At 41.4% G+C, this 27,189-nt stretch overlaps 4 protein-coding genes across 10 annotated transcripts in view; 2 read left to right on the top strand and 2 right to left on the bottom strand.

Annotated features, from left to right (window-relative positions):
* The first annotated feature begins 2,091 nt into the window (after positions 1–2,091).
* LOC112564838 (UDP-glucuronosyltransferase 1-8-like) lies at positions 2,092–4,264 on the top strand. Its single transcript, XM_025239911.1, has 3 exons — positions 2,092–2,268; positions 2,513–2,782; positions 2,971–4,264. The coding sequence occupies exons 1-3, from the start codon at positions 2,092–2,094 to the stop codon at positions 4,141–4,143; spliced, it is 1,620 nt and encodes a 539-aa protein (XP_025095696.1). The 3' UTR covers positions 4,144–4,264.
* A 561-nt stretch (positions 4,265–4,825) lies between these two features.
* Positions 4,826–12,124, bottom strand: LOC112564401 (protein RMD5 homolog A-like). The gene is made up of 9 exons (XM_025239183.1): positions 11,959–12,124; positions 11,418–11,563; positions 8,220–8,357; positions 7,637–7,737; positions 7,187–7,353; positions 6,673–6,838; positions 6,194–6,296; positions 5,455–5,609; positions 4,826–5,250 (listed from the first exon to the last, which is right to left on the bottom strand). The coding sequence occupies exons 1-9, from the start codon at positions 12,092–12,094 to the stop codon at positions 5,187–5,189; spliced, it is 1,176 nt and encodes a 391-aa protein (XP_025094968.1). The 5' UTR covers positions 12,095–12,124; the 3' UTR covers positions 4,826–5,186.
* Positions 12,125–12,143: 19 nt separating this feature from the next.
* LOC112564402 (fatty acid desaturase 6-like) lies at positions 12,144–15,532 on the top strand. Of its 4 annotated transcripts, none has more exons than XM_025239185.1 (3): positions 12,144–12,360; positions 12,893–13,828; positions 14,297–15,532. In XM_025239185.1, exons 2-3 carry the CDS (start codon positions 12,918–12,920, stop codon positions 14,499–14,501), a joined length of 1,116 nt encoding a protein of 371 aa, XP_025094970.1. In that variant the 5' UTR covers positions 12,144–12,360; positions 12,893–12,917; the 3' UTR covers positions 14,502–15,532. The 4 variants fall into 4 exon arrangements, with proteins under 4 accessions (XP_025094970.1, XP_025094969.1, XP_025094971.1 ...); XM_025239184.1 differs by having other exon boundaries at positions 12,144–12,444; XM_025239186.1 differs by lacking the exon at positions 12,144–12,360 and adding an exon at positions 12,706–12,811.
* An 883-nt stretch (positions 15,533–16,415) lies between these two features.
* Positions 16,416–27,189, bottom strand: part of LOC112564779 (PDF receptor-like) — a 52,755-nt gene continuing 41,981 nt past the window's right edge. Inside the window, exons 8-13 of one of the 4 annotated variants that reach the window (XM_025239848.1) lie at positions 26,632–26,717; positions 25,999–26,134; positions 25,058–25,099; positions 24,818–24,931; positions 19,385–19,416; positions 16,416–16,973 (exon numbers count right to left, since the gene is read on the bottom strand). In XM_025239848.1, coding sequence (XP_025095633.1) covers positions 16,844–16,973; positions 19,385–19,416; positions 24,818–24,931; positions 25,058–25,099; positions 25,999–26,134; positions 26,632–26,717 — 540 coding nt within the window. In that variant the 3' untranslated portion in view covers positions 16,416–16,843. The remainder of the gene's footprint in view (positions 16,974–19,384; positions 19,417–24,817; positions 24,932–25,057; positions 25,100–25,998; positions 26,135–26,631; positions 26,718–27,189) is intronic. The other 3 variants (XM_025239851.1, XM_025239849.1, XM_025239850.1) reach the window with 3 other exon arrangements.

The following is a 27,189-nucleotide window of genomic DNA, read 5'->3' as shown; positions in this document are numbered from 1 at the left end:
CAGTCTGTTATCAAACTAGACGGGAAGCTCGAAGCACAAATGTGAAGAAGGTGAAATACTTCAGCTCTCATAGGGCACCCGAGAGTGATGGGAACCCATGATGCGGTGAATGCCTTTACCTGTGCTGCTGTAACCAGCTGCACAGACGGGCCCGGGGAGCCCCTCCTGCCTGCAACCGGAGGTCTGGTCCAAACGCGCAGACTGGCTGCTGGACTGTCCGGTTGGCTGACCTCACTGGGGATGGGCCAGCCACGCAGCCAGTTTAATTTCGTGTTGCTGTCCTCTGCCCACTAGCCAGCCCCTAAATCGTCAGCCATAAAAAGGTAGGAAGTTTGTCAAGTCAGAACATAGCGCTAGAGTTATACTCTGCTTTCCACCACTTGAGTTGTGTTGCAAACTTACGAACCCTGGAGTTTGACCACATTAACTGCGATATATCTATATTTATTTTATGACCACAATACAGGCGCCTGGTCACTTTTGTTTACGTAAAAACTGTGGGAGGCACCTTTTCAGGCAAGCACTCGGTGTCTAACTCGGGTAATCAGGGTGCTCATGCTGATAACACTCGGCACTGAACCAGCAAAACGATCGCCAAGAAAGGCTTGAGTACCTGAGCGCCCGCTGCCCCGACCATGACTTGGGAAGGGAGGCTTGTAAGTGCATGCTACTTACATTTTAAGCATGAATAGTCGTGCCGACTGCTGAAAAGGAGTTAGAAACTTTACCGTAATTAAGCTGCAGGTACACAAAATGTCTTGGTATTTGTGTGCATGCGTGTTTGCGTTCGTTTGACTCTTACGACCTATCCAGAGTTAAAACCCGGAGAGAAAGGACAAAAACATTTTTCTCGAACAGCACTTACTCTTTACAATTCCTGCTTATCAGAACTTAATTTGCGTGTCACCACCCACAGCTTGAACACCTCTCCACGCTTGTTGTCAAAAAAAGCAGAAACAAGTGTCTGGCTGTGAAACATTGACATGGAACAAGCTGAAGGAAACACTTTGCTCTTAAATACCCTTTTACAATAGATGCAGAAGTAAGCATTGCAAATTAATGGACAGAGCGATCGTTTCGCTTGCATCACTTGAGTTAAACACGACAGTGCCTGTGTCATTAAAAGAATTTGTCCCTTAGTATTGACCATAAAACATTTTCTTAAGTTAATGCAACACACGACAGATATTTTGAAAAGATGACAGCATGGGAAGCAAGTAGGCAAATGAAAAAAATGAGCTAGCGTGGAATGTGTGACAAACAATCTGGTGTCGCTGACCCTGTTGCTTGATGGCTGTCCGTCGTTAAAGGTCAGGCAAGAGACAGGTAACCATGGTGCCGAAGATCATGTGACCAGCCCAGCACCAAAGACCCGTAAACACTAAACCCGGGGTATGGCCTTTTCTGGCCGCGAGTTACTCTGCTCTTGCACCTGGAAAACAACAAGAGCAACTTTTTTTCTGGCAGCACCACACACCTATACATCTCTGAAGCTCTCCTTGCGCGAGCTGCCTCGAGTGCTGGTAGCTATTTAAAGACACAAAACAACCTCTGGCATCGCGGTTGTGTGAACTCAGCGCTTTGTGGCACAGGCTACATCTCGGGAAAGGTCAGGCCAAGAAACTTTCACCACATACTCCAACGCCCACACGATGAAACAATGTGACTATTCCTATTACTCATCTTTTAACCTGTGCTAAAAATGTTAATGTGTTTGCTAAGTTATAATTACTGTCCTATCAAATGTGCTAATATTATTATTGTCGCATCCATTGTGTGAAGTAATGCTATCATTACTATGACAAGCCTTTCACCTTAGAAATAACATTATTTTCCAGGCAGACTATGTCAAGTAATGTTATCATTACCTTGGTTGTGCTTCTGATGTTATCACTGACTTGACTCTGTGCTAAGTAATGTCATTACCTGACCTCAGTGACTGCACGAAGGTACTCAAAGGTCACAAAGGAAGTTTTCCCACTTATTCGATCCTTTCTATGTAGAGATACGGTAGACAGGTAGCTCTGGTCGTCGCCATTGTCTTCGCTCCATCTCTTCTGTCCTCAACAAGTTTGTCCGCTGCAGGTCAAGATGGCTGGGCGGTGGTGGTGGTGGCGGTGGCTGCTGGTCCTGTGTCTGCTGCCTTTGCTGGTGACAAGGAGGAGCGGTGTCAGCGCCTACCGTGTGACGCTCATCCCGCTGCCAGAGACTGGTCACTGTCGCCAGATGGTCGGTGTTGGCCGCCAGCTCCTGTCCCAAGGCCATCAGGTGAGCTCACCCATGCTCAGTGGTACCGATGCATCTTTTCTATGTGTGAGAGTTTTCAAAAACTTACAAAGTTGTCAGGCGACTAGCTGTCAAAATTTTGAAAAGGCGTTTCCCTCTTTCTTTCTTCCTTCCTCACCTACGAAATCATAGTGGAATATTTGACTATATGTAGTTAGTATTATTTATGACTCGTGTAAAAGTTTGAGAGGTGAACTCCTAGTCGACGCTGTTTTGCTGTCTGTAGGTACTCTTGTACGTTCCCTCATACTTCAAGATCAGACGCTGCACAGAACCAGCGCCAACCGATGACATCCAGGTACAGGTGTTCCGCGTCGACCCGACAGTGGCGGCCGTACTGGATAGCCTCGACTCCATAATGGAGGCTGTCCGTGGCGGTAACGTGGCGGCGAGACCATCCGCCAGGCCTGTACGTGATGTCCTGGGTCACGTGTGTCAGAGCTACTTGGAGGCTCGAGATGACCTGGAGGGCCTCAAGAAGTTCAAGCCAGACCTGGTCCTGCTGGACGGAGACCCATCCGCGCATTGCTTGGCCCTGGTCCCTGCATTTCTCGCCGTGCCCGTCGGCCTTGTCGGCAGCGACATCAGTCCGCTGGACAGCGGCGGCCCACTCCCCGTCAACTACTACCCCAGTTCGGACTCCGCTTTGCCAGGCAGCATGTCCTTCACGCAGCGCCTCACTAATTTCTTTCATACTTCTCGAAGGCTTGGGCCGACGCCTCCCTAGCCGCTACCTTTCGCCAGGGAAACACCTTGGGGGCAAAGCTGAGCAAAGTGGATTATGGTGTTCTTTTCAGGAGAGCCGTTTTGTTTCTGGAAAACTCTGACTACATCTTGGACTACCCCAAAGCGAACTTTCCAAATTTTGTCCAAGTCGGCGGGCTGACGGCGGCACCGGGTAAACCTCTGCCGGGACCTTTACAAAGGTTTTTTGATGGTGCTGATGATAGAGGAGTGGTGGTCGTGTCTTTCGGATCTCAGCTTCTGAACCCAACCTCGCAAGTAGAGGAGAAATTGTTGCTGGCCTTCAGACACGTGGACGCCCGCGTGCTGTTGCGACTGAACGCCTCTACAAGTGTCACCAGGCTGGGACACGTGCAGATCGCAAGCTGGTTTCCACAGAACGATGCCCTGGGACATCCAAAAGTTCGCTTGTTTGTATCGCATTGCGGTAAAAATGGATTTTTCGAAGCACTGTACCACGGGGTGCCCATTCTGTGTACACCTTTCCACTCACACACAGTTGGAACTGGCACCCGAGTGAACGAGTTTGGTGTTGGTCATATGTTGGACTTTCTGGCTGTGTCTGCTGACAAGATCTCCTCAACCATTAACTCTATGTTGGCTGACAAAGGATTGTCCAAACGTATGAAAATGGCATCTTACTTATTCAAGAACAGACCGGAAACGCCATGCGAGCGTGCGGCCATGGCGATAGAACGCGTTATTAAATACGGCGGGGTTCACCTTCGACCCCGTTCAATAGATTTGAACTTCTTTCAGCATGCAGGTCTTGATGTGGCTTTTGCTGTGTTTGCATTGTGTATTGGTATTGTTGTAACTGTTGTGTTTGCTGTGTTGCACGGTGTACGATACGTGCGAGGAGCATCATCATCTGCAGACTCGCATACAAAGCTGGCCGCGAATACTCTGCACCAACCCGAAAACCAGGTTCACGAAACCGAGGTCTCGGTTCACCAGATCACAGATGATCACGAGGGGGCCGCCAAGCTCCACCTGAAGGCGAGAAACAGACAGTCTCACGATACCAAACTCAAGGTTTCTGATGAAGTTCGTCATAAAGTGATATGTGTTGTTTTGTTAGTGGCAGTTGCTTTGTTCTACTATCTCGCTTAGTAGACAGCGCAAGCTTCCTTTCCGTATAAACATGGAGTGTGCCGTTGTCCCAGCTTCCGAGATGTTAAGATCCATTTTTTAAAACTGATAGTTGGCTACATTAAAAAAGAGAAAAACCAGAGATGTATTCTTTTTGTGTCTGCTTGATCATTTAAAACGTTTGCTCAAGTGATGTTTTAGAAAGAGCAAAGGGAGCGAGAATGAACTATAAGAGTTGCCATGAACTTTCAGCTCTATTACAAACTCTAAACAAATTTTAAGATAAAATTTTCTTTGCCTATAGGGATTTCTGTTTTCCCCCTACCTTGAAAATGCCTTTTTTTTTTTTAAATCTTTTATAGGTTTTGGGGCAGTTTATAAAAAATCTGCTCCATCGCTCCACATTTAAGCAAAGCCCACAATTATTACACGTTACACAAGTGTGTGTGTACACCATTGCTTGCTTGCACACCTGCTGCTCACTCATCCACTTACGGATACACCTTTAATAATACAGGCCATGCTTTGTCAATTATAGTTTTTACAAGGTCTGCCATCAAAATTATCATGAGACAAAATCTGAAATGAAAATTCCGAACACTGTATATCCATCTTTAAACTGATTCCGACCACCATTAACACGAACATCAACCTTCCACATACACTCAAAGCGCACAGCCATGCAAAGATAACTGAAAGAGACTTTAAGATTAGAGCTACAGAAAAGATTTTATTGACATTTAGAATTTTTTTTTTCTGCCGGCACTTAATGTGTACTATTTTTCTTGATAAATTGCTGTCACTTTGAACAGCACAGAATAAATATGATGTACTCTCAATGTTTTAATAATGTCTGGGAGCTTCTCATGTAGTTCTCAAACTGAGCGACATGTTTAGCAGTGTTCAAATTCTTAAATGAAGAATAGCATCTGCGATCATTATGAAGAAAAAAATGTTTTTCATTTTATCACAGCAGACACTTTCAAAGTAAGCTTTTAGCCTCCCCTTCTTCAAGGTGTTCCTATCTGCTCATCATCTGTGCTGTGATCATACTGAGGTGTCTTTCAAAAAATGATCTGTTTGGCATCAGAGGGAACTTGCTCCACAGGACAGTAGGGACACTTCACTCTGAAAATAGACATCAAGAACATCTGTAACATAAACATTAAAGACAAATAACAAAGATGTCCATGATGCATCCCATACGAGGATCTGAAGCTGTTACAGATGTTACACTAACAAATGATGCATTTTAAAGTGAGATAAAAATAGTCTCTACTGAAGTTTGTCAGTCTCTAACATACTGACATCGACCAATATAAAAATACTTACTTGTTCATGTTTGAGAGTTTGTTCAAAGCTTCCTTTGAAATGACATGTCCACACACCAAGCGCATGGGAGGGTTATTCTCGGTGCTTTGCTGTCGGAGGATGGGGCAAGCAAAGATGGAATGAAAGTGGTACTCATGTCCCAGGTCTATCTCCACCTGTGATCAATATTAACCACATCATTCAGAATTATGACAAAGGATTTTATGGAAGGAAAAAATCATAATTCAAGTCCGAAATAAGTTAGAACTAATTTCAAACAAGGACAGCAACTTTAAACTTTGCCAATTTTGGATCTTTACAACTGATGTCAAGATTATAAATAAGTCACTTAGTTTCACTTGCTACCTACTGATGGCAAATGGTAACAATATAATCATATAATCTAGCAATCCATCTAACAAACTGTGCTCTTCTAGTATTTACTAAAATTTCAAAAAGTCCATTAATTACTGTTTTTGGCCATTCAAAATTAAAGTTTCACTCTTACTATTATAAGTACTATGACACATTATTACACACACATATATAATACTGTATTATATTTGCTTCTCCTTACACAAATGGATTTGTCTTTAACACTGCAGTTTTATTTTTCAAACAGCCAAAATATATGAGGTCAGAAGTCAAAGCAGTCAGAGTTCTTCAAAAGATGATTCTGGCAGTTAAATGCACTAACCAATAATGATTTTACTAGTCATCACCAATACATGTACCTGTACACGATAATAAGAAAACTGACCGGCAGTTCATCCTTATTAGACCACACTCCAGGAACTAAACGTTCCTTCATCACTTGTCGGATGCTAAGCAGAGGTGGCAGTGCCCGGCATCCTGCCTGAATACTGAGAGGCAGAAAAGGAAAGGTTATCTCTCACAACATACACTAATTCATTCCCTTTGTTCCTTCTCTTCGCACTAATAGTATAATATCAAGAAACACAACACTAAAATTACTAGATCACACGATGGTATAAAGGAATAATTGAACATCTTTAGGCTCTTACAAGAAATACACATAATAAATAAAAAAAAAAATTAAAAAATGAAAGTAAAGGAACCATGAAGCTTCCGGTAAGAGAGTTTAGAGTCTGCACAACAAAGCTGTCTCAGGCTATGACAATTATTTGAAGTCTATCATCCACCTTTATTTTGAGTGATAATGTTTTTCACTTCTATCACCTGCCTATCATATACAAAAGAATTATCAGAATGACATACCAGACAGTGAGTGGGCTTTGGACTGAAAGACCCATAAGACGGCAAGCATCTTTGGTAAAGACATCACAAATTTCTTGCCAGTAGATTGGTTGCAGAAAGTGAGCATAAGGTGAATGTTCAATGCCCTGACGAAGGTACAGAAGGCTTCCCATTAGTCTTTGTAGCTCTGAAAGACAATACACACAAAGACAGATTTATGCAAATAGGTATATAAGTGTGCACACACACACACTACCCAAACCAACTGGTTCTCTATATCGAAATAAAAGTTCTGTGATGTAAATCAAAATAAAAACCAGCATAAAAGATTATAAATGGTACTTAATATTTTTCATATCTATAAAAAGCATTCATAATCTTCAATTTATTTATGTGTATAGATATACAAAAACTGCTAATCAACACCCCTACCATTGCTTGCAAATCAGAGGTAACAATAAGCAGAGAAACCTACATAAAACAGTTTTTTCCTTTTAATGTTTTATATCAAAATGTTCTTTTAAGACAGAATTACCTCGTTGATGGTCACTGGCAAAAGGTGCAAAGTTTCTGGCATATAAAAGTGCTTCTTTCTGATGGGAATGGCCCTGTCTAATGAGGTTAATAAACTGTAGCTGATGAAGTTTGAATTCTAATGAGCTGTTCTGTTCTCCCAGCTGCTCACGGTGATCTTCCGCCCACCTGAAGCAACATCTCATAGTTGAAGTAATTGCTTATTATCAGGGGACATTATTTTTTATTCCAGAACACTTTAAAGTAAAAATTACATAACAACTCCATTGTTTAATTTCACCCTGTTCACATCCCACTCATCTGGAATATTCAAAACATATATATGACGTTTAAAAATCTCCTTTAAAACCTTTCTATAATTTTAAAAATACCCTTGCTAGGAAACTATATCTAAAATTTTATTTTAAACTCCTCTGCTGTATGGAAAAAACGAAAAACATGGCTAACTCACTTTAATGCTGGAATCAGGTCTTTGTTTTTCAGGGCTTCTAAAACACGGTGAAGTTCCAAAAATGGTTCTTTCCTTTCATGTGAAAGGTTTAGACCTGCATCCTGTAAATGGAAAGGACTGTACATAAAAACACATGTAACAGCAATGAAAAATAAAAGATGACAAAAAAATCACAGAAAAGGAGAATGCTCAAATGATTTTTAATGACAAGATACTGCACTGGAAATATATACATTAAAAAAAGGATAAAAATGATGACATATTAGCTATTATATACCTGAGAAATTAGAATGGTATTACATTTTCATAACAGAATTAAAAATGAGAAGGCCTGTTATTTATTTTTATCTCCCTAAAAAGTTTAAAAGGTAATTTAAGAGACTGGAACATGTTTACCATCAACAATGACTTATAAATCATGCAATTTACTTTGCAAAATCTTTATTCTGAAATACTCAGAAAAACAGATCATACTTCTGATACAAAGCCATCGACAAACAGTTAAATAAAACTATGGTAGCATAGGAAGTAAACTGTGCAGTTTCAAACTTATTTAAGTTTAATAGCTACTTTGATCCCTTACTTGATTGAGAGCTTCAGCAATGTCCAGCATGCCTTGACGCAGGAAATGTTCACAAATGACTTCATTCAACAATTGTCTGTTTGCCTCGCCTTCACATGCCCCATCAGTCAGCACAGCGGAGAAGTCTGATACAAAATTCTGTGAAAAATCCAATCCAAACATCCAGGAATATTAAAATAAGAATCTGTACAAATGTTAATTACACTTGTTTGACACAATTATGCAGAATCAAGAACTGTTTATGCATTTGAAACATCAATAAAATAATACTCTCTTTGGTGTTTTTGCAATCTAATGTATATTTGATTACATGGCCACATGTTTCTTTTATTTAAGTATTTTAACCATTAATAAGTAAATAGTTGATCATAAAGCCACAAATGCAACACAAAGGATCATGGTAAAAGGATCATGATGGTCCATGTTACCTCCTCAAAACAAGCATGGAGGACAGCTAGGCGCCAATTGCTCAGTTTGTTTTAGGGTGTAGACATCGATGCAATATTTTGTGCCAGTTTACCCTCCCATCCCCTTTACACTATGTATCACATATGCTTGATCTTCAAGTCTTGTGTTTATAAATTACAATAAATATTTACCTTCAATGGAGAAATAATTTCACTAAATGTTTTTCTACATTATATTGTGGTTCAGAGATCTTCCTGTTAAGAAGTCATTCAACTGCTAGTTACTCTCACAGCATGTAAACTGTGATTAATGTGAAATTCTCTCTCCTTATTGTAAAAATAAAAGTTGCTGTTAGGTAATGTGGTTTGGGAGACCTCAATTTTCTCAGGGCAAGCTTCTAAGTGAGGGAGGTGCTCATCTCCTTTCCCTTGCTGCCTTACCTTCTCCAACTCTCTATGGAGTCAGGTACCCATTCCCGCTAGCTGGGTTGACTAGGGGAATTTTGCTGAGCTATATGGATATTGAACAGGTATGCCTCTCTAACAACTCAACTATTCTCTCTCACAGTACCCTTGTTTAAATAATTTGTGGAGTAGCGCTAGTAAAATACATCTGAGATGATTCTTACTTAAATATCTACTTACTTAAATATCTACTTAGGAAAAAAAGAATGAAAGAGATTCTAACCCATATTTTCAGATTCAAAAGTCGCATTAATTATGACAACAATACCACTAAGTTTCACGATTTCTACTGTTATTTCACCTTTGCTGATGCACCTCTATCTGAAAACTTTGTCTGTGAGAGACAAAAAGGATCAGAAAGAGAGAGCAACTCAAAGGTTCAAAAAAATTATTCTTAAATAATAAATTGAATTATCTTTTAGTACTACCTGCCACATAAATTTTACAACATAGATCTCATTAGATTTGTATAAAGCATGATCCGACCATTAGAAATTGATGCAGAACAAAGTTGAAATTACTTCACACACACACAGACCACACACACACACCACACACATTCTGAAAGGCACCTGTTGCATAAAAATGAAGGGCAAGATATACTTGCAATATAGGTGTGACATTGTGCCCCTGATTTGTAATTACTAAGTCCACTTGTATGTCATTGACGATCTCCAGGATGTCATCTCATCAAAATCTTAATCGGATTATTTTGATCATGAAATAATAATACTGTACATGCTTTCACATTTCGATGCTGGCAGTCTTTCTTGAACTGTATGGCTGAGCATTAAATACTTAAATAACCCTGATTCTGTTGTGATATCCACAGCTTGCGATTGAGTCAGCCATTGTTTTGGCCAAAGAAGCATCACACTTCTGGAATTCCGTGCACTCAGGTTACTTCGTCAAATGCTCATTAATCTTCGGAAACCAGCAAAATTCCTCATCTTCAACTAAGAATTACTTGATAAAGCCCGACGTGGCTTGAATGTACGATATTTTTAGGGTCTTACTTCAACATTTAAAAGAATCCCTAAAGCCTGTATTTAGAGATGAGAATGTCTTTAAGTTCACCAGAAAACTCTAAATAAGCTTACCAGTAAAAGCTGTATGTTCACAAATAAACAGATGCTTATATTCATTCTGTTTCAATTCAGTTTAGAGTAATTCATTCCTCAAAACATCAGACACTTATTAAAAGGGCCACTCTACATCCTTTTGATAGAATCTTTAATATATATTTTTACCTTCTTCCTTAAGAGCTTGCACTAACAGGGTCATTCTATGTCACTTTGATGTACTCTGACTCAGTGTAAAATGCAAGACAATCAACAATCAGTCAGTCCAGGTTAAGATCATGCACTGCTTACAATCAATGATTTCTGTACTTCCAGTATTTTTCTTTCTTATAACTAAACACTTTTACATCAAACTCTGTTTATGTTTATATATTTTTCTCATAATATTACAATATCATTGTACATTATGTACATTTTAATTATCCCAATTTTTCTTTCCAAACTATTTTCTAATTTATTTTACCAAGAACCAGGGCAGTGACCAGTCAGGTATATTTTCAATTGATTGCAGCTAGTTCAGTAACAATAATATTTTAAATTTTGAATTTGTAAAGTTCATTTCCCCATAGTTTGGTGAACTTAAAGTGCTATGCACATAAGACAACAAATAAGCCAGAAGTTAACCAAAGAAGAATCAGCAAGCATATCACACAGTGACAAACATGAAAAAAGTGTATGAATAAAGATGAAATGAGAAGTGAGCAGAACAGTAAACTTTAAATATATTTCCAATTGCTCATTATATGCTTATAGTTATTTATCTTATTTTTAGAGTTTTAGTTTTGTCCTTGTTACTTCTTGAGGAGCATAGGGCTGCAACAACACCTTGCCAGCGGACCTGGTTTTGGACAGCCCCCTTTAGTTGGGCCCATGTAGTTCAGACTTCCTTTGCCTTGCTCTCTACTGTTCTTTTCCAACTTATTTTTTTAGATATTACTATTAAATAAAAAGTTAAAGTTTAGTTTCTTTGCCTTCTATCAGGTTTGTATCACACAAGTATTATGCTCTTTGAAACAAGTTGTCTGATGAACATAAAGTTTCCTTGAGAAATTCCCTAATTTTCTTGTATGTTAGAATGTCAAAATACTCATTCCTATTAAAGCAAAGATCTTCTGTTGTAAATACCAAGTGATATAGGACTTGCCAGTTGTTTGTCTACCATAAGGGTCATGGCCTTCATTTGCACATCATGTGATATACAGGTTGGGCTCTATACATTTGTCCCAAAGAAACACAATATATACCCTGTCTATAGTCTTGCCAATTTTGGAGACTGATCCATGTAAGTCCTTATGTTCACTACTAACAGACGACACACCATCTCTAATGCGCCTGAGGCACTGATTCAGTGTCAGAACCTGTGCAGCAGACAGATGATGATCTGTTGGTGCTGTAAACGATTAAAAGAAAAACAGAAATAAGCACTTGAGCATTAGACTAATCATACTTTAAATTATGAGCTTCAAACAAAGAACGCACTATTCCTCATACTCCTGATCATCATAAATAATTTTATTACGTATTTACCCATGTTACTGTTAATAGTATTAGTAAATAGATTTCCCATGGTCTAGTTATATTCTTGATATAGCATGCCTTATTGTCATTGACGATTTAAAGATCATAGTGATTGTGTTTGCCAGAGCGACAGTTTCTTCTGCTTCGCGAATGCATAAAACATTCAGTCTTTATTATACCGACCCTCCTTTCACGAAGAAAGAAAGCTTTACAACTTTGGCTTGTGGCGTAATGAAAAGTCTACATCAATTTTGCAGCAAAACATACCTTCTTCGAGCTCTCGCTTAATACTTTGAATGGAATTGATCAATTCTTCCAGCGATCGCTGTCCGTGTTCACGCAAAGAAAAATATTTGGTAAGCAGCTTATCCACTTCCCGTTCTACAGACTTGCAAGCCTCCATCTTTGTTTGGGAAGGTGCAGGGGAGCCTACTCTCATCAATGTGACCAATGGTTGTCTCATTAAAGTAAATGATAATTAGGATTAGTGCTGTTTCGGTGAATAAAGATGTACTCGAAAACGCTGTGTGACCACAGTGTTGTGGATATGTGACTGCAGATCATCCAGTTAAAGACGAATTTAATAAATAGCCCGATGAAAACATCTACATCGACGTCAGAGGGCAACAAACCAGGATTAAAATGAGTGTTGCCTCATTCAGCTGAAAGGTACCTTTGTACTTGATGACTAAGCTCTCTGGTGCATACACGCTACGTGAAACTCGACAGCTTTGAAATGCTTTTGATTGACAGGTACTATGAACTGCTATGTACAGTTGTTGCTCTTATTCGATCGTTGCTTTAATTAATCCTAGCGATCGAGCTATAACTAGAGAGAGGAGGGTGTGCACTATTCCATGTGAGCTTGACCTATTGTTAAACATAATTATTACGTATGCTACTGAAAATATCCTGAAGGTAAATAGATACATGCATATTTATAACTTGTAGCTTTATCACCCATACCTATAATACCGGTATGACACAGGTGTAGCCATTGTATCAAGTGCCTAATGCGGGTGCACAGCATAATAGCTATCGTAAACCTTTGCAGTACTTCTGCATGCAGATTATAGAGTTTTTTAATTTATAAAACGATCTGTTACGTAAACTAAACGTTGTAAGTATTACTTTGAAATTAAATTAACAAGAAACTCCTGTCAGTTTCATTGTAATCATAACTTTAAATTTTTATTTCCAGAAGAACGCCTTAGAGTACCATCGCCATGTCTTCAGCAGCAGTCGTAAAGCCCAGGCAGGACACTGATGATTATTGTGTCGCCCCCGACTCGGTCCATCCTAGAATTGGGAAGATAAGTTACGAAAATGGAGTGTTCTATCACAACGTCGATTTGACAGAGTTACCCAACTTCTCAGCACTGAAGGACGAGGTTGAGAAAGTCATCGCGGAGCTCTCTTGGTGGCAGTCGTATGGAGTCGACAGCTGCATCCTTTTGTCTGGCGTCATTGGCGCTGTGCTTAGTTTTTTTCTCATGAGTTCGTCAAATTTCCCGATTTTCACTGCTGGAGTCATTCTTCTCGGATGCTGTCACTCAGTTCTGGCAATCAAGGGAGGCCACGTTGCCGCTCACAAGGCCGTCTGCCAGTCGGCTATGTGGAATCGTCTGCTGGGATTTTTCTTCTCCGATGTATGCGGCACCTTTCCATCTGATGCTAGTTACGAGATTCACGTAAAGGGTCACCATCCCCACACAAATATCATGGGGCTGGGTGATTCCAGCACGTTCAAGGCCCCACTACTTCCCGCCTTCCTCTACTTGTTTGTCGCCCCTCTCCTTCTCCCCATTATCACCCCTGTCGTCGCCGTGATGACGCTGTGGGGAAGGTGGTTTCAGCTTTGTCGATTTCTGGTAATCGCCTCTTTTGGACTGTTTGCTAATCTCTACATGGCCATGACTATTGCCGGCTGCACGCTTCTCGGGTCCCTGGCCATCACGGTTGTCAGCAGGGCCGTCCTAGCGATACCCTATATCCACGTCAACATCTTCCAGCACATCGGGCTTCCAATGTTTTCACCCAGACATCGACCAAAACGCCTGTACCAGATGTCCGTAGGCGTGCTCAACCTTTCAAGTAATCCTATACTGGACATCTGCTTTGGCCACGGCATTATCAGGTTGGGAAAATGACCAAACTGTTATATTTCTTATTAGAAGTCAGTCCACACCGCTGATCAGGAGTCATTTTATATGCAGGTCAGTCTACATCAAGTTGATCAAAAGACCTGGGTTAATTCATTGGCCTAATTTCTAGCTAAACATGTGCGCGTTTCTTTGTCTCTGCTAGTCATTTTTTAGTCTAGGGTGGGCAAACTGCAAACTGCAAACAATCAACAATCAGTCCAGGTTAAGATCATACCCATATGCACTGCTTACAATCAATGATTTCTAAACCTGAATGCATCAGTCTTCCCCGCCCTGTTCCGCCTGCCATTTGTAATTCACTTGCTTTTCCTAATTACAAACAACAATTAGCGTTGTGTTTGAGGAAAGTTTATTTGATTATCACACTACAACTGAACTGTGGTCAATTTAGAATGGTTGCCGTAGACAGAAGTCGTAGTCATGCCTTTACTTGTGTGCAGCTGTCATGTGGAGCACCACCTCTTCCCGCGACTGTCAGACCAGCAGTGTTTGCACGTCAAGCCCATCGTCCAGCGTTTTCTCAAGGCTAACGGCCTGTCCTACCACCAAGCATCCTACACTGACCGCCTGGGTGTCTTTCTGGCCAGGTACAGCCAGCTAATGGTCAACGCACCCCCCATCTCGCACTTCGTCGGTATTCAGTAGACAGTGACTGGGTTCAGTAGACATCTGCAGGACTTGAGGACGGCTAGCTAACGTAAAATGTTTCCTCTTGTGTTTATCAGGTACACCAACTTTTAGCTGTCACTTTTGTTTGTGATATCTTGTGGTTCGAAGCAGTTTAAAAAAAAAAAAAAAACAAGACATTTTAGCGCAGTTCTGTTTTTAGTGGTTGTTGTCTCTCCAGCATCATTTATGTGAAGCATTGTAAGAAGCAAGGCATGTGTGCTTGACACTTATGACACTTTCGACACGACACTTGACACTTGTAAAACACTCTTGTCACCAATGACATTCTTGAATTTATTTGCAGCACCCACACTGTATTGGTTATTGCGAAAATCTCACACTGACTTTAATTTAGGGAGAAATGTGATCAAAATAATGTTGTTGTTGTATTTATTCTGAAGCAAAATTCACTAATTAACTGTTTAAAAATTGTCTGAATCGTTCTGTGACTGACAGTCTGTAATATTTTGAAAGAGTGATGGAGATGGAAAAATGTTTGTGTGTGTAAGACAGTGAGCGGGAGAGAAGAAGAGGGTGAAATTTAGCTTACATTTCTATTTATACATTTTAATGCAGCTTATGTACCTGTAGCACAAAATAGTTTGGACAGCATTACATTTGGTATTTAACTGCAAGATTGTAATGCCGCAGAAATGTCCGACACTCTCGCTAAGCGCTGTTGTAAATGTAGATCATGGACACTCCAAGGACACAGGCATCAGTCGTGTATTGGCACTTTAATCGGACATATATTGCAGTTCATTAGCACCTGAAGTACATAGTCTACTTTTAAATTATAGTCGATTGCTTAAGCTGTGATTCCTTTATTTGTGTGATAATTATGGCAGACAGAACTGGCACACCCTCTTGATAGCGATATCAGTTGTCTGTGTGATAACTGACTGACAGAGAGTACAGGTGACCAATGAATGAACTTATTCCGCTTGTTCGACACGCAAAAGTTGTATTTTTATTGTGAACGCCAATACATTTTAACGGAAAGCATTTGCTGAGTGTTAAGAGTGGTGGTGCAAGAGTGAGCGTGGCAAGGAGCGTTGAGTCGTTGTGGTGTTTTCACGGTGTACAAGTACAGGTGCTGGAGACACGGTTTGTATCGTGGACTGTGTTTGACAACATGATCTATTGTCGGAAACTGCTTATAGTTTCCATGGAGCTTCCATCAATGTTTGGTAAAACATAAAGATCCGTATGACACTGCGGATTTAAAACCTGCTGTCAGAACAGTTTGAAACAGTTTCCCTCCTCGCTCTGTATACACCAGTACAAAACGGTCACTGTATCCAGCCCATGAAAAATCTCCTTCGCTTTGTAGAGCTCTCTGTCTGGCTGTTTTACATCTGTATGTCTACCTGATGACTGTACAGTGTCTATCCCTGTCACCAGAACAAACACATATAGTATTTTTAGTTATTGTGCTGCTAAACAGTGGAGCTCTCTTCCCTTTCATATTTCCTATCTACCCACCATTGAACCCTTTGAACGTGCTCTAAAATATTTGTTCCACAGGCATTACTCCTGACACTAATAAAAATAGTTGTGATTACAGTCAGTTCACCTGCTCTTCTTCCTCTGCAGATTTATGAAACTCTCCATCCTTACTATTTGTTCCCTGTGTCTTCTTTGTGTCTTCTGTGTTGGTTACTACAGACAGTGTCACAACAAGAAACTTCCAGTATAGTAATTAAGCCACGAAGGCAACCACTTGACCCTACAAGCAATCTATAGGTTTCACACAGATTGATGAAGGTCCGCAGTCTGTAGACATTGGTGGCCAAGGATACGATACTTTGCTTTTCTGTGAAGTCTCTTAAAGAGAAAAATAATTTACTTCTCACATTTGAGAACCAAAATCACGGGAGGCAAAACGCCTTAGTTTTAGATTTTTAATTTCTTTTTTCTATTTTTCCAACAGTTTCACAAAAGGTGTGTTAACATTTAACAGAAAGTAACCATCAATCTGAATAAATTACGACTCAAAGCACAACAAAATGTTTCAATGAGACGTGAAGTTCTGTCCATGACAGTCATAGAGTACAACTCTGTACAGAATTCCAGTTTTGTAGACCCCGGATGTTCAGAAATGGAAGTTTTTGGTCAGGCGGACAGTCGGACACAAGGCAAGAAGTCCCATGCCCTTTGTGTGGACTGTCACTTGCGGCGAATGGGGCTACATGTTAAGCACGTGTTACATCACATATACTCGTCAGACATCTTGGCCTGACACGTGTCAGAGACGTGCAGTCACACATATGTCACATAGACATCTTGGCTTACAGTCACGCAAACGTCTCCACATGTCACACATGCGTCACAGATGAGCTAGAAGCCTGTTCTCTCTCAACGACTTGACTCTGGCCAGACTGAGGCTGACTGTGTGACGATCGCTTCTCACACATCGGTACTCTTGGTCTGCACGGACGTTTGATTCTGGAAACATCAAAGACAGTGATTAAAACATTGTTGAACTAGTCGCTTTTTTGTTACCCCAGCTCTCGCACTTTCTCTCTCTCTCGCTGTGTGTCTTTCGACATACGCACAAAACTAAACAAAGAACACGTAGACATATTAAATGTTTGTGCAAAATTTGATTCCCATCTTATGAGATAAACATGCAAAGTTGTGTTGTTTGGAACTTGTAAATTAGCGCATGTGACGACATCAGGTGTTGGTGAGCTGTTGCGATTGTTTACTGGAAGCCGCTCGTCATGACTGTTGGTGAGTTGTCAAGACAACGAGAGCTGGTGATTTTCATGTCGAGTGTTTTTGGTGCATTGTTATGACAGTGGGTATTAAACAGTGTGTGCCAAGATACTCGTTTAATGACGTACCCGACTGAACCACTGTGTTAATCTACTTAATAATTAGAAGGCTATACCCTACTTTCTCGACAGGCGGACACTGATGATATGTAGTACTTAGAATAGATATACACAGATATTAGTTACTGAAGTATTTGATTAAGTGACATACTTAACAGTTAGAAAAAACTTTGCAGGTCAAGCGAACAACAAACATATAAACATATATATAGATTATCTCGTAGCCGAATGTGTGTGTGGCTCAGTTTAGTATAAGCAGAATACATGTATTAACATTGAAAGGCACTTTCTTTATTAGAAATTATTCCCTATTTTAGCTCATGATAAATAAAACGTTAAACTATTTCATCTTCGTCTTTTATGCAGCGTATGGACATGTAGTCTATAGTTATATTACAATAACTCATGTCCAAAGTCCTCCATATGTCAACGACATGCAGCGTGTGCTAACAAGACAGACGGTGCAGTGTTTGCTGGGTGAGTGTCGAAATGTCAAGCTACCCTGACGACTAGAAAACTCCATTTACTTTATTAATGATACAAAGAGCACTTGGGGGGCAGTGGGTACACGGCTTAGAAAACATTCGAACCGTTGTCAAGGGCAACGTCATCAAGGAATGGAATCCAGCCTCTCATGTAAGTCCTCAAGCTGTCATGCAAGGAGTGATTACAGGGTTATTACATGTATTACAGAGTGATTACAGGGTTATTACATGTATGTAACAGAGTGATTACAGGGTTATTACATGTATGTAACAGAGTGATTACAGGGTTATTACATGTACATGACAGTTATTACAATGTTATTACAGGTATGTAACAGAGGGATTACAGGGTTATTACATGTACGTGACAGTGATTACAGGGTTACTACATGTACATGACAGTGATTACAGGGTTACTACATGTACATGACAGTGATTACAGGGTTATTACATTACGTGACAGTGATTACAGGGTTATTACAGGTATGTGGCAGGCAAGGAGGAGAGAGCCGTTGCAGCGAGGTAAGATCCTGTTATATCTTTAGACAAGGTAAATGCTAGCTGTCATCTATACTACTTTAAGCTGAGCATTCATTTGCCAAATTTTCCTTGTGTTCAACTCGGTTTTTTTTCAGAAATAAATAACAGCTTATATCAGGCGTGACAGAAGTGCAAGGCCATGTGTGAAATCACAGTTGATTAAGATCTGATTATTCAGATGTCTGGTGCGAGGCTCTGGCTGTTCCGTACAACGTATACGTCTGTCGTGAAATAATCTTGTCAAGGACCTATGTACTCTGATGTGTGCGGTTTGCCTGTGATCATTAAGTCTTGTTTGCACTAAGTGCACAGTGCACCATGTACATTCACTGCACACAATTTAATAAAAATTTTGATAAAAACTCTTGAATTACATGTCTTGCATTGCTGATACGTTTTTGGGCCATAGGAAGTAAGTCGCGCGAAAGCTCGATAATAGGGTTACTTTTAGATTGAACCTTATCTGACCTTTAACCTTATCAGTCAAGTGTCTTCAGACTGATATTCTCTGAACCACAATCTATATTGAACAGTGCTCACGATTTATGAGGAGTGAAATCGGACTCGGCGTGTACTTTGCTCATGAGAAGAGAGGAAGGCATAAAACACTGCAGTCAAAGATGAATATGGAAAACATGTTTACACACACACTATTTTTGGACAGTCAAGGAAGGAGAGGGCAGCAGAAAGCAGTGGATGTCTATGTATTTGACCAGAATGTATCAGTGAGCATACTTATCAAACGATCAACAAGACCCAAGACAACAAAAACAATGCCAGGGTGTTGGATACAATGAGGGATGTTATGAAGGAGGAGGACGGGGGCACACAAGTGGGTGGGTGTTAGCTGGGGGCAAAGCATGCAGTTATTATTATAGACAAATTGCACGCACATAAATAGATGTTAGCATCTGAAATAAATAAATAAAAATGTTAGTCGTTTGCCGGCCGAAAAGGAAAAAAAAAAGATTTAAGCTTAAATGTAGAGCCATACCTCTGAAGTGGAGTATCCATTAAAGATTTTCCCTATGAGTACAAAAAGAAACAAATGGTCATTGCGTTGCTATTGTTTTAGAATAACATCAAGCCCCTCTCGCTCATTGACACCCGGTCATGCACATAAACACGTGCGTGCGCGTGCGCACACACACCCACATGCATGTAGACACACAGAAGACAATATTGTCAGTGCAGATACCTATGGTCACTGCTCATTGTCCATGCTGCTTTATCTCATGAACTTAGAATTGAAAACGCAGTGTTAATCCGTGTGCGTGTTCATTTGACATGACAGCGTTAGTCCATGAGTGTATTTAGGAGTGTGACAGTGCACGTGTCCGGCTATTTATGTCTGGGACTTTACTGCTCAGAACACGCAGAGCATGCGTGCGCGTGCACACACACACACACCCATGCATACATACGTACACATACCTATATACATACAGGCACTCAAGGACACACACACTTGCACACATATACATGCACACACACCACACACATGCACACACGTGCACTAGTCTGTCAATGCAGAAAGGAGAGTCTGTGAGAAAGGCAGACTACACACTAGAAAATTCAACATTTGCTGGAGACTTACCAAGTCATACTATTGCCGTAGCAAAGAAAAAGCTAAGACACGATATCTATTCCTCTGTTACTGGTTGATGTGTTGACATATTGCAGGACAGACAAGAGCAGACAACACAGGAAATCACGTGTAAGCAGGGCAACGTGACGTCAGTGATTGTCTCCCTTCAACCGCTCTATCAGTGACCGGTGGGTGGGGATGGGGTTGGGGAGGACAAGGTCTGTTGGATCCAGAAGCATTAATATGAGGTTCAGACCTAAGGGATCTGGCTACAGCTACAGGATGGTGGGTACAGACCCCAGAGGCAGCAACAGATGGTTATGCTTGAGGTTTACAGAGCTATGAATTACTAAATTACTAACAGCAGTTGTGGAAGACAGACCAGTGCAGACAGCCGTGCAACAATCAGGATTGCAAGTACACACAGCTGTGGAGAGCATAATGAACAAGATAAAACAAATAATGACTAATAGGAGTATTGACCATTGCAACAACTTAAGTGATTAGACACGGGCTATAAAGTTGTTGTCCACATACAGCTGGTCAGTGTATGCAGATTATAGAGTAAGGACAGTGCAATTATATACCGGTCAGCATAAGTTAGGTGGACTGCACATTATGTACATATATATATATTGTCAGTGTGTATCACGTGCTGCACAATGTATGCATAACTCGCTCGTCAGTGGGTCACATGTATTGCACAATATGTACATATATAGCCGGTCAGTGTGGTTTATTTCAACTACACACTGTGTACACATACAGCCAGTCAGTTGGGTTACATTGGATTGTGGGTTGCTGTATACTTCATAAAGCTAGGGAGTAAAATTTTTTTCCAGAGATAAAAAACAGAGCTCATTGCTGTTGCAGAGTGTGGTCACAGGAAAATATGAACACAGTGCACGAGCGATGATTACACGTGAGCTCTGTGTCATACTGCTGTCCCCTCCCTACACTCTCCTCCTAAACAAAGAAAAATGCAAGTTACTCAGGGAAGGGAAGGAACCCTCAGAACCAAGTAGTAGTGGAGGTTGTAGTGGTGGTGGCACTATTGCCGCTGTAGTTGTCTCTGCTGATGCTGGTCATAGTACATAGAGTTCACTTGAACCACCTCGTCTGCAATGTGACGACGATATCCCAATGTGTTTCGTATATTAACCTCTGTGTATGGGGATTTGGAGAGCCGGATATGCACAAAACACTTAGAGAGGAAATGAGATTCATGAGGTTTGTCGGCTTGTTTACAGACGATATCAAGGTTGTAGCGGTACCGATAGACAAGCAGCCCATCACACATGATGGTTGGAGGGAGGTAGGAAAACTTGCTGAACTTTGAGCTGAACCTTTTTGGTTCCAGAAGATGGAGTGATTGTTATTGTAATATCGGAAGCCAGAATGTATATGAATGAATTGTCTGAACCCTCATTTTTCTTTTAAAAAATGGAGATACGAACTAATCCGCGCCACTGGTGTGAATGTAAAAATTCTTATTGCCGTGAGCTTTCGTGGAGCATCATCCATAAAGGTTCACCTGGTACTCCTCAAGTGGCCGACATGATTTCAGACCAAGTGGCCACATGTTCAAGTGATAAAACATGATGGTATTTTTCCAATCGCATATAAAGAAAAAATAGACTTTTGTTCACATTCAGAACAGTAGCATGACTCTTTCATGTCTCCATTTTGCTGTAGAAGTACAATCATCATTTTAATAATATCTCTCAGCTTCAAGCACTTCCGTCGAACATACCACAACCAATCAGGTTCCTAGAAAAAAAAGTGGAAATAAAAATTCCGCGAACTTTCCGAACTTACCTGGATTATGAAAAAGAAAATAACCACAAAAGCACTGTCATCACATCAAAAGAAATCTGGCAATCATCTACCGATTTACTCCTTACATTTTCTTGTGACGAAGTCAGACATTCAACCCAGGGTTCAACAAAACATTTGAACCGCAGCCATTAGTAAAAGAAGATGTCAGATTAAGATTACGCCGAGCAAAGGAGATATACATGATGTACATATATATGCACATTATTTATACGATATACACGTACAAGGTATACATTAACAATGTACATAAAATACATAAAAAAATACATACACGTTTTTCTCAAGCAGGAGGGTCATTTAGATATTTATAACATTCTTCGAGTGCCATACAGAATTATCAACTTAAAAATTTGCTTGCTATATATCAGGTGAAGCCGTAGTTCCGCCACAATGTGTGAACAGTCCTGCAACATGTACACACGCAGCCTGCCTGGCACTGACTGTCCTCTAGTCACAGCAATACAGATCGCAGTCAGGAGCCGCGTATGTCCTGTCATGTACAGGTAGAGGTGTCCTGTATAGGTAGAGGTGTCCTGTCGTGTACAGGTAGAGGTGTCCTGTATAGGTAGAGGTGTCCTGTATAGGTAGAGGTGTCCTGTCTATTCCATAACGGACGTTCCTTGCGCGTTTCTTAAAATTTACCTCATTATTATGATTCACTTCATGTGCAACAATGTTGGTACGAAAAACATCAGTGGTCAGGTCGCTGCTTTTGTTTTTTCATGAACGCTTTAGGGAAGGGAGCAACTTGGAAAACCTTCGGAATCGTGACACTCCCAACTTAGTGAAACTGGGCATCAGTCAAAGTGACTTCAGCATCTCTAAGGTCGACTTCACTTGTACCTCGAGACTGGTCTTAAGCCAAGAGGGCAAGACTTTGGAGGAAGGACGCTTGGGTCAGAGAACCTTGAGCAAGGGGACGAGTCAGTGACGAGGAACTGTCAGGACTGCCTGCTGTCTCTGTGGAAAGACAAGGGGCTACGTGACCAGCTTGCACTGCGGTGAGAGGACTTGCGGTGAGAGGACCAACTCTACCTGTGAGAAAACCAGCACTACCTGTGAGAGGACCAGCTCTACCTGTGAGAGGACCAGCACTACCTGTGAGAGGACTTGCACTACCTGTGAGAGGACCAGCTCTACCTGTGAGAGGACCAGGACTACCTGTGAGAGGACTTGCACTACCTGTGAGAGGACCAGCACTACCTGTGAGAGGTAGACGTTCGACCCCAATGCCGCCTGAAGTCGTCGTTCTCACAGGAGAAGAACGTCCGCTGGGACCGGAGAACTTTGCTTGAAGGTGGTTTCGTTCGGCGGCTGTACGTGGCAGATCAGTAGTCGAAGACTGGGACAGGCTCGACTCTGTGTCGCCAGGAGACCAGTCGTCGCTCTCTGACGAGGTTGGCAGATCGGGCAGGAAGGACGACGGACAGGCGGAGAAAAACACTTTCGAGGGAAAGTCATCGGAGTGCCGTGAAGTATTGGTCTCTTATACCAAACCACCTTAGTAGACCCACAAATACCAAAACACCTTTAACATCAGAGCTAAATTGATGGGAGTGAGAGAGAATGGTTGATTTATAGAGAGGTAGCAGCACTGGAATAGTGGAAATATGCTTAGCACGGATAGCACTGGAACTCCCCCTAGACAAGTCTGTTTTATGTATTTGTATCTTTTATGTTTAATACATCTGTTATTTGTATATGCTACATCACACGTCGAGTTTTGTGTTCGGGTAACAGTAGGGGTGGGGCTCATGAGCCACATAGTAAGCTAGATGATCGACGTGTAAGTATTGTAGTATGGTTACCCTGCAACTTATGTTGACGTGGGTAGTGAGAATTGAGGTGAACTCTTGCTAACATACCCGGTTCACTGGGGCCAGTATTCAGGTTCCTGCTCAAACCCAGGAATATTGTAACAATGTCCGAAGAGTTTCGAAGCTGTACCCTTCACAGGGACGTTGACAAGGAGAATCAGCGGTGGTATCGAGCTTTCCCCACCTCTCTCTTTCTCACACACACTCTTTCCCACTCACATTCACACACATAAGCATACTCACACACAAAATAAAGGAGAGAGAAAACAATGACAAGAGCACACAGAAAATTAAAGACTTAAGATTTTTGTCTTGTCAAATAAAGTATATACGGGTAGAAGTAGGAAATGCACAGTACAAACAAATAGTTAAGTAGTGGTCATTGCTTCTCGATAGATTTGCAGAGATTTTTTCCTTATGGATTTTCTTTATAGAGTTGCATGATGGGAAGATTCTGAGACTAAAGTGCGACAAGGGAATGCTCTGATTTCTAGAAAGTTCTCTCTTACACAGAAAACTACTTCCAGCATGTTCGACGTGAGGTGCAAGCACCAGGTTGTCTATCACACTTTGTGTTTATTTACTATGAAAGCAGCCAGGGCAGGGGTTTCCACAAACTCACTCCCACTCATGCGCGAGCTGCTGTTTACCAACGAGCCATCAGTTGCACAGCAAACCAAAGCAAACAAAAAAAGTTGTTGTTTTTTTTAAGGAAAAAAGGCATTTGAATGTCTACACACTAAGAAACTACAACAGTGCAAGACGGACAGGTAGTCTGCTGTACTTTCACGATGGCATAAATATTAGCGGCAAACATAGAGGTGTGTGGGCCACGTGCAGGAAGCTGGGGAAGTGACGCACATGCGCGTGGACTGGACTACAAACGGCGAGCGGGCCTCATGCGAGAGGCCACCCTGGAAACAGTGCTGGCATGCCTTCCATACGTTACCAGGTCTACCTCTGAATGAGACAGGAAGACAAGCCTACCTCAGAGTGGGACAACAAAACGAGTTTCTCAAAAATTGAGACTAGAAAACGAATCAGATAAACAAGAAAACAATCTACTGTGGATCTCAGGCAACTAGGAAAATGGTCTGTATTAGACTGAGACAGGAAAGCTGGTATACATCAGACTAGGGTAGGAGGACAGGTCCACCTCAGACTGACAGGAAGACAGGTCTACCTCAGACTGAGACAGGAAGAAGGAGGAGGTCCGCGAACCTTGCCGCCGTGACCTCGTATTCATGGCGCGGTTGACCCGGAAGCGATTCCACTTTTTACGAATGACACTCTGCACCTGTACAGAAAAAGAAATATTCGTAACTCAAATGCAAACACCACAATGCTACTGTCGACATACAGACCAGTTTCAAGGAGAGAAGATTCATACATAAAGTATAAGGTAGAAGTAGTCGGTGTTTACCTCAGAATTCATGAAGCAGTACAAGACAGAGACGAAGATTCCCTGTAAAAAAAAATAAATAAATAACTGCGATTAAAAATCTCTAACCAAGGAAAATCGATTCTTCAGTCACAAGAAATTATTAAAGAAAATATATTTTAAAATATTATCCTAAGAAATTGTTGGTTTGATATGTTTTATAAATAAAGTTCATTTATTGATAACAAAACATTTATTACCATTATGTTTATTACACTCTTATTACACGGAACACAAAATAGTCTTCAATATAAGTGGATGAAGTGACTTTGACGGTAGCTCTGTTGACAGACACAAAAGCAAGTGTGTAGAATGCGCGCAGAAAGTCCTCAGTGGCCAGGATTCACTAACGTCTACGTATGTGACGTTTATACGCTATTTGTAAGCGGTCCGATGATCACGTGATGTTTCTATTCGAGGTTAAGGCGTGTGGGTTCGTGACTTTTCTATCCTATGTGCGTGTGATGCTTGCGTGACATCTCTACACGGCTATCTTGGTCTCGATCTTAGAAACTGTCAGCTCTTACAGGCATGCGCGTGAGCACCCTCACACACCCACACGCGCAACCATACAAAGAGGAGAGAATGTCTGAGAGAAAGAAGTGAATGTTGTCGTTTGATTGCCCGTTACAGGATTACTTCAAACCGGAACTAGTGTGCGATCGACGGTATTCTCCGTTGGTCAATTTGGAGAGAGATTTATGTTAACCGCAGCCCGCCGTAGCAGATGTCCGACATGTGCCTATTGACTGGAACTAAGGAAACTTTGGCAAGCCATGCACGTTGTCACCCCACCCCAACCCCCACCATTCTAATTGATTACATCCCCACGCCCTCCTCCCACCTCACACTAGCAAGACCATCCCTGACTGCAGCTTCCCCTCCCCGTCAGCACTCTGCTCACCCTCGCCATCACCGCTAACCTGACACGAGGGCAAGACTGCGTTGATGACGCGATAGGCCACGAGGAGCGGCCCCTGCTCGGCTGGCTGTGCCAGGAAGAGAAGGTTGGTCATTCCCAGCAGCGGCAACAGGATGATGGTGGCCTTAATGGCTTTCCTGCACACAGATTCTTTTTATATAACCCATGAGTTAATTCCTTAACAAGACCCACGTATCGGGCGGTAATATTATCTTCCTAAATGTATCGATTTCGTCTGTAGTATGACAAAATCAACTGCTTATAGCGGCCAGCGAATTGCCAGGTCACAACCAGCCCCTCCATCAAACCCGCTCTTAATATAGCCTCGGAATTTATCGCTTCCCCTTCCTTCCAACACCATCAGTTCCATTGCATCTTCCCGTCATTTCAAGCTCTATATTAACTTTTGACTGATGGCTTCTGCTAGCTTTCTGTTCACATCTCAGTACTTAATACAATAAAAGCCTATAACAAGACAGTTTATTCCAGTAACAGCTCAGTCGGACAACTTAATGGAGAATTTATTGAGCATGTTGAGCAAAAAAGATGATGTAACTAAGTAGTTCATGTATGCGAAGAAAGCTCCCTGTATGACAGTTTTATTTCAGCTTTTGTCCGCCAGACAAGGTCCTACCTGATCCTTCTGGACTCGATGGTGTTGTTGGCCCGCAATTTGACAACCAAGACGCGGATAATGTTGACGAGGAATGCACAGTTAATCTGCAGACGACAAAGAAGACAAAGAGTTAGCCGCCACTTCTGATAGATGACAACGGCAGGATGATAACAAAGATAACAATGTGTTAGAAATGTTTCCTATGGGAATTATCTCCCCGTGCTCTCTTTGTTATCTTTTAGTTGGCCTTTTCACTAGCATTTCCTCCCTTGAGTGTCCTGCACATGTCTGTCATCAAAGAAAAGTGAAGCTTACTTCTTCCAAACAAAACAAGAACAAATATCATTCAAGATAATTGTATCCGTTGTCACAATGTAGGCTTGATGGTTTGAGTGCTTAAACCGATGGCATCTTGGGTTTTCTACCGTGGAAACGCTTCCACGCGGCGATCAAACAGTTTGTCAGAAATCTATAATATCTGAGATGTTACATTAAGGAACTTTCAAGTAAAAATGATGACTGCCATTCGGAGTAAGCTTGCCAGGGGAGGAAGTGTTTGTCAAATGTGGAGACAGA

This window comes from Pomacea canaliculata, linkage group LG5, assembly GCF_003073045.1.
Source record: "Pomacea canaliculata isolate SZHN2017 linkage group LG5, ASM307304v1, whole genome shotgun sequence".
NCBI lineage: Eukaryota > Metazoa > Mollusca > Gastropoda > Architaenioglossa > Ampullariidae > Pomacea > Pomacea canaliculata.
This window is presented reverse-complemented; position numbering and strand designations above follow the sequence as displayed.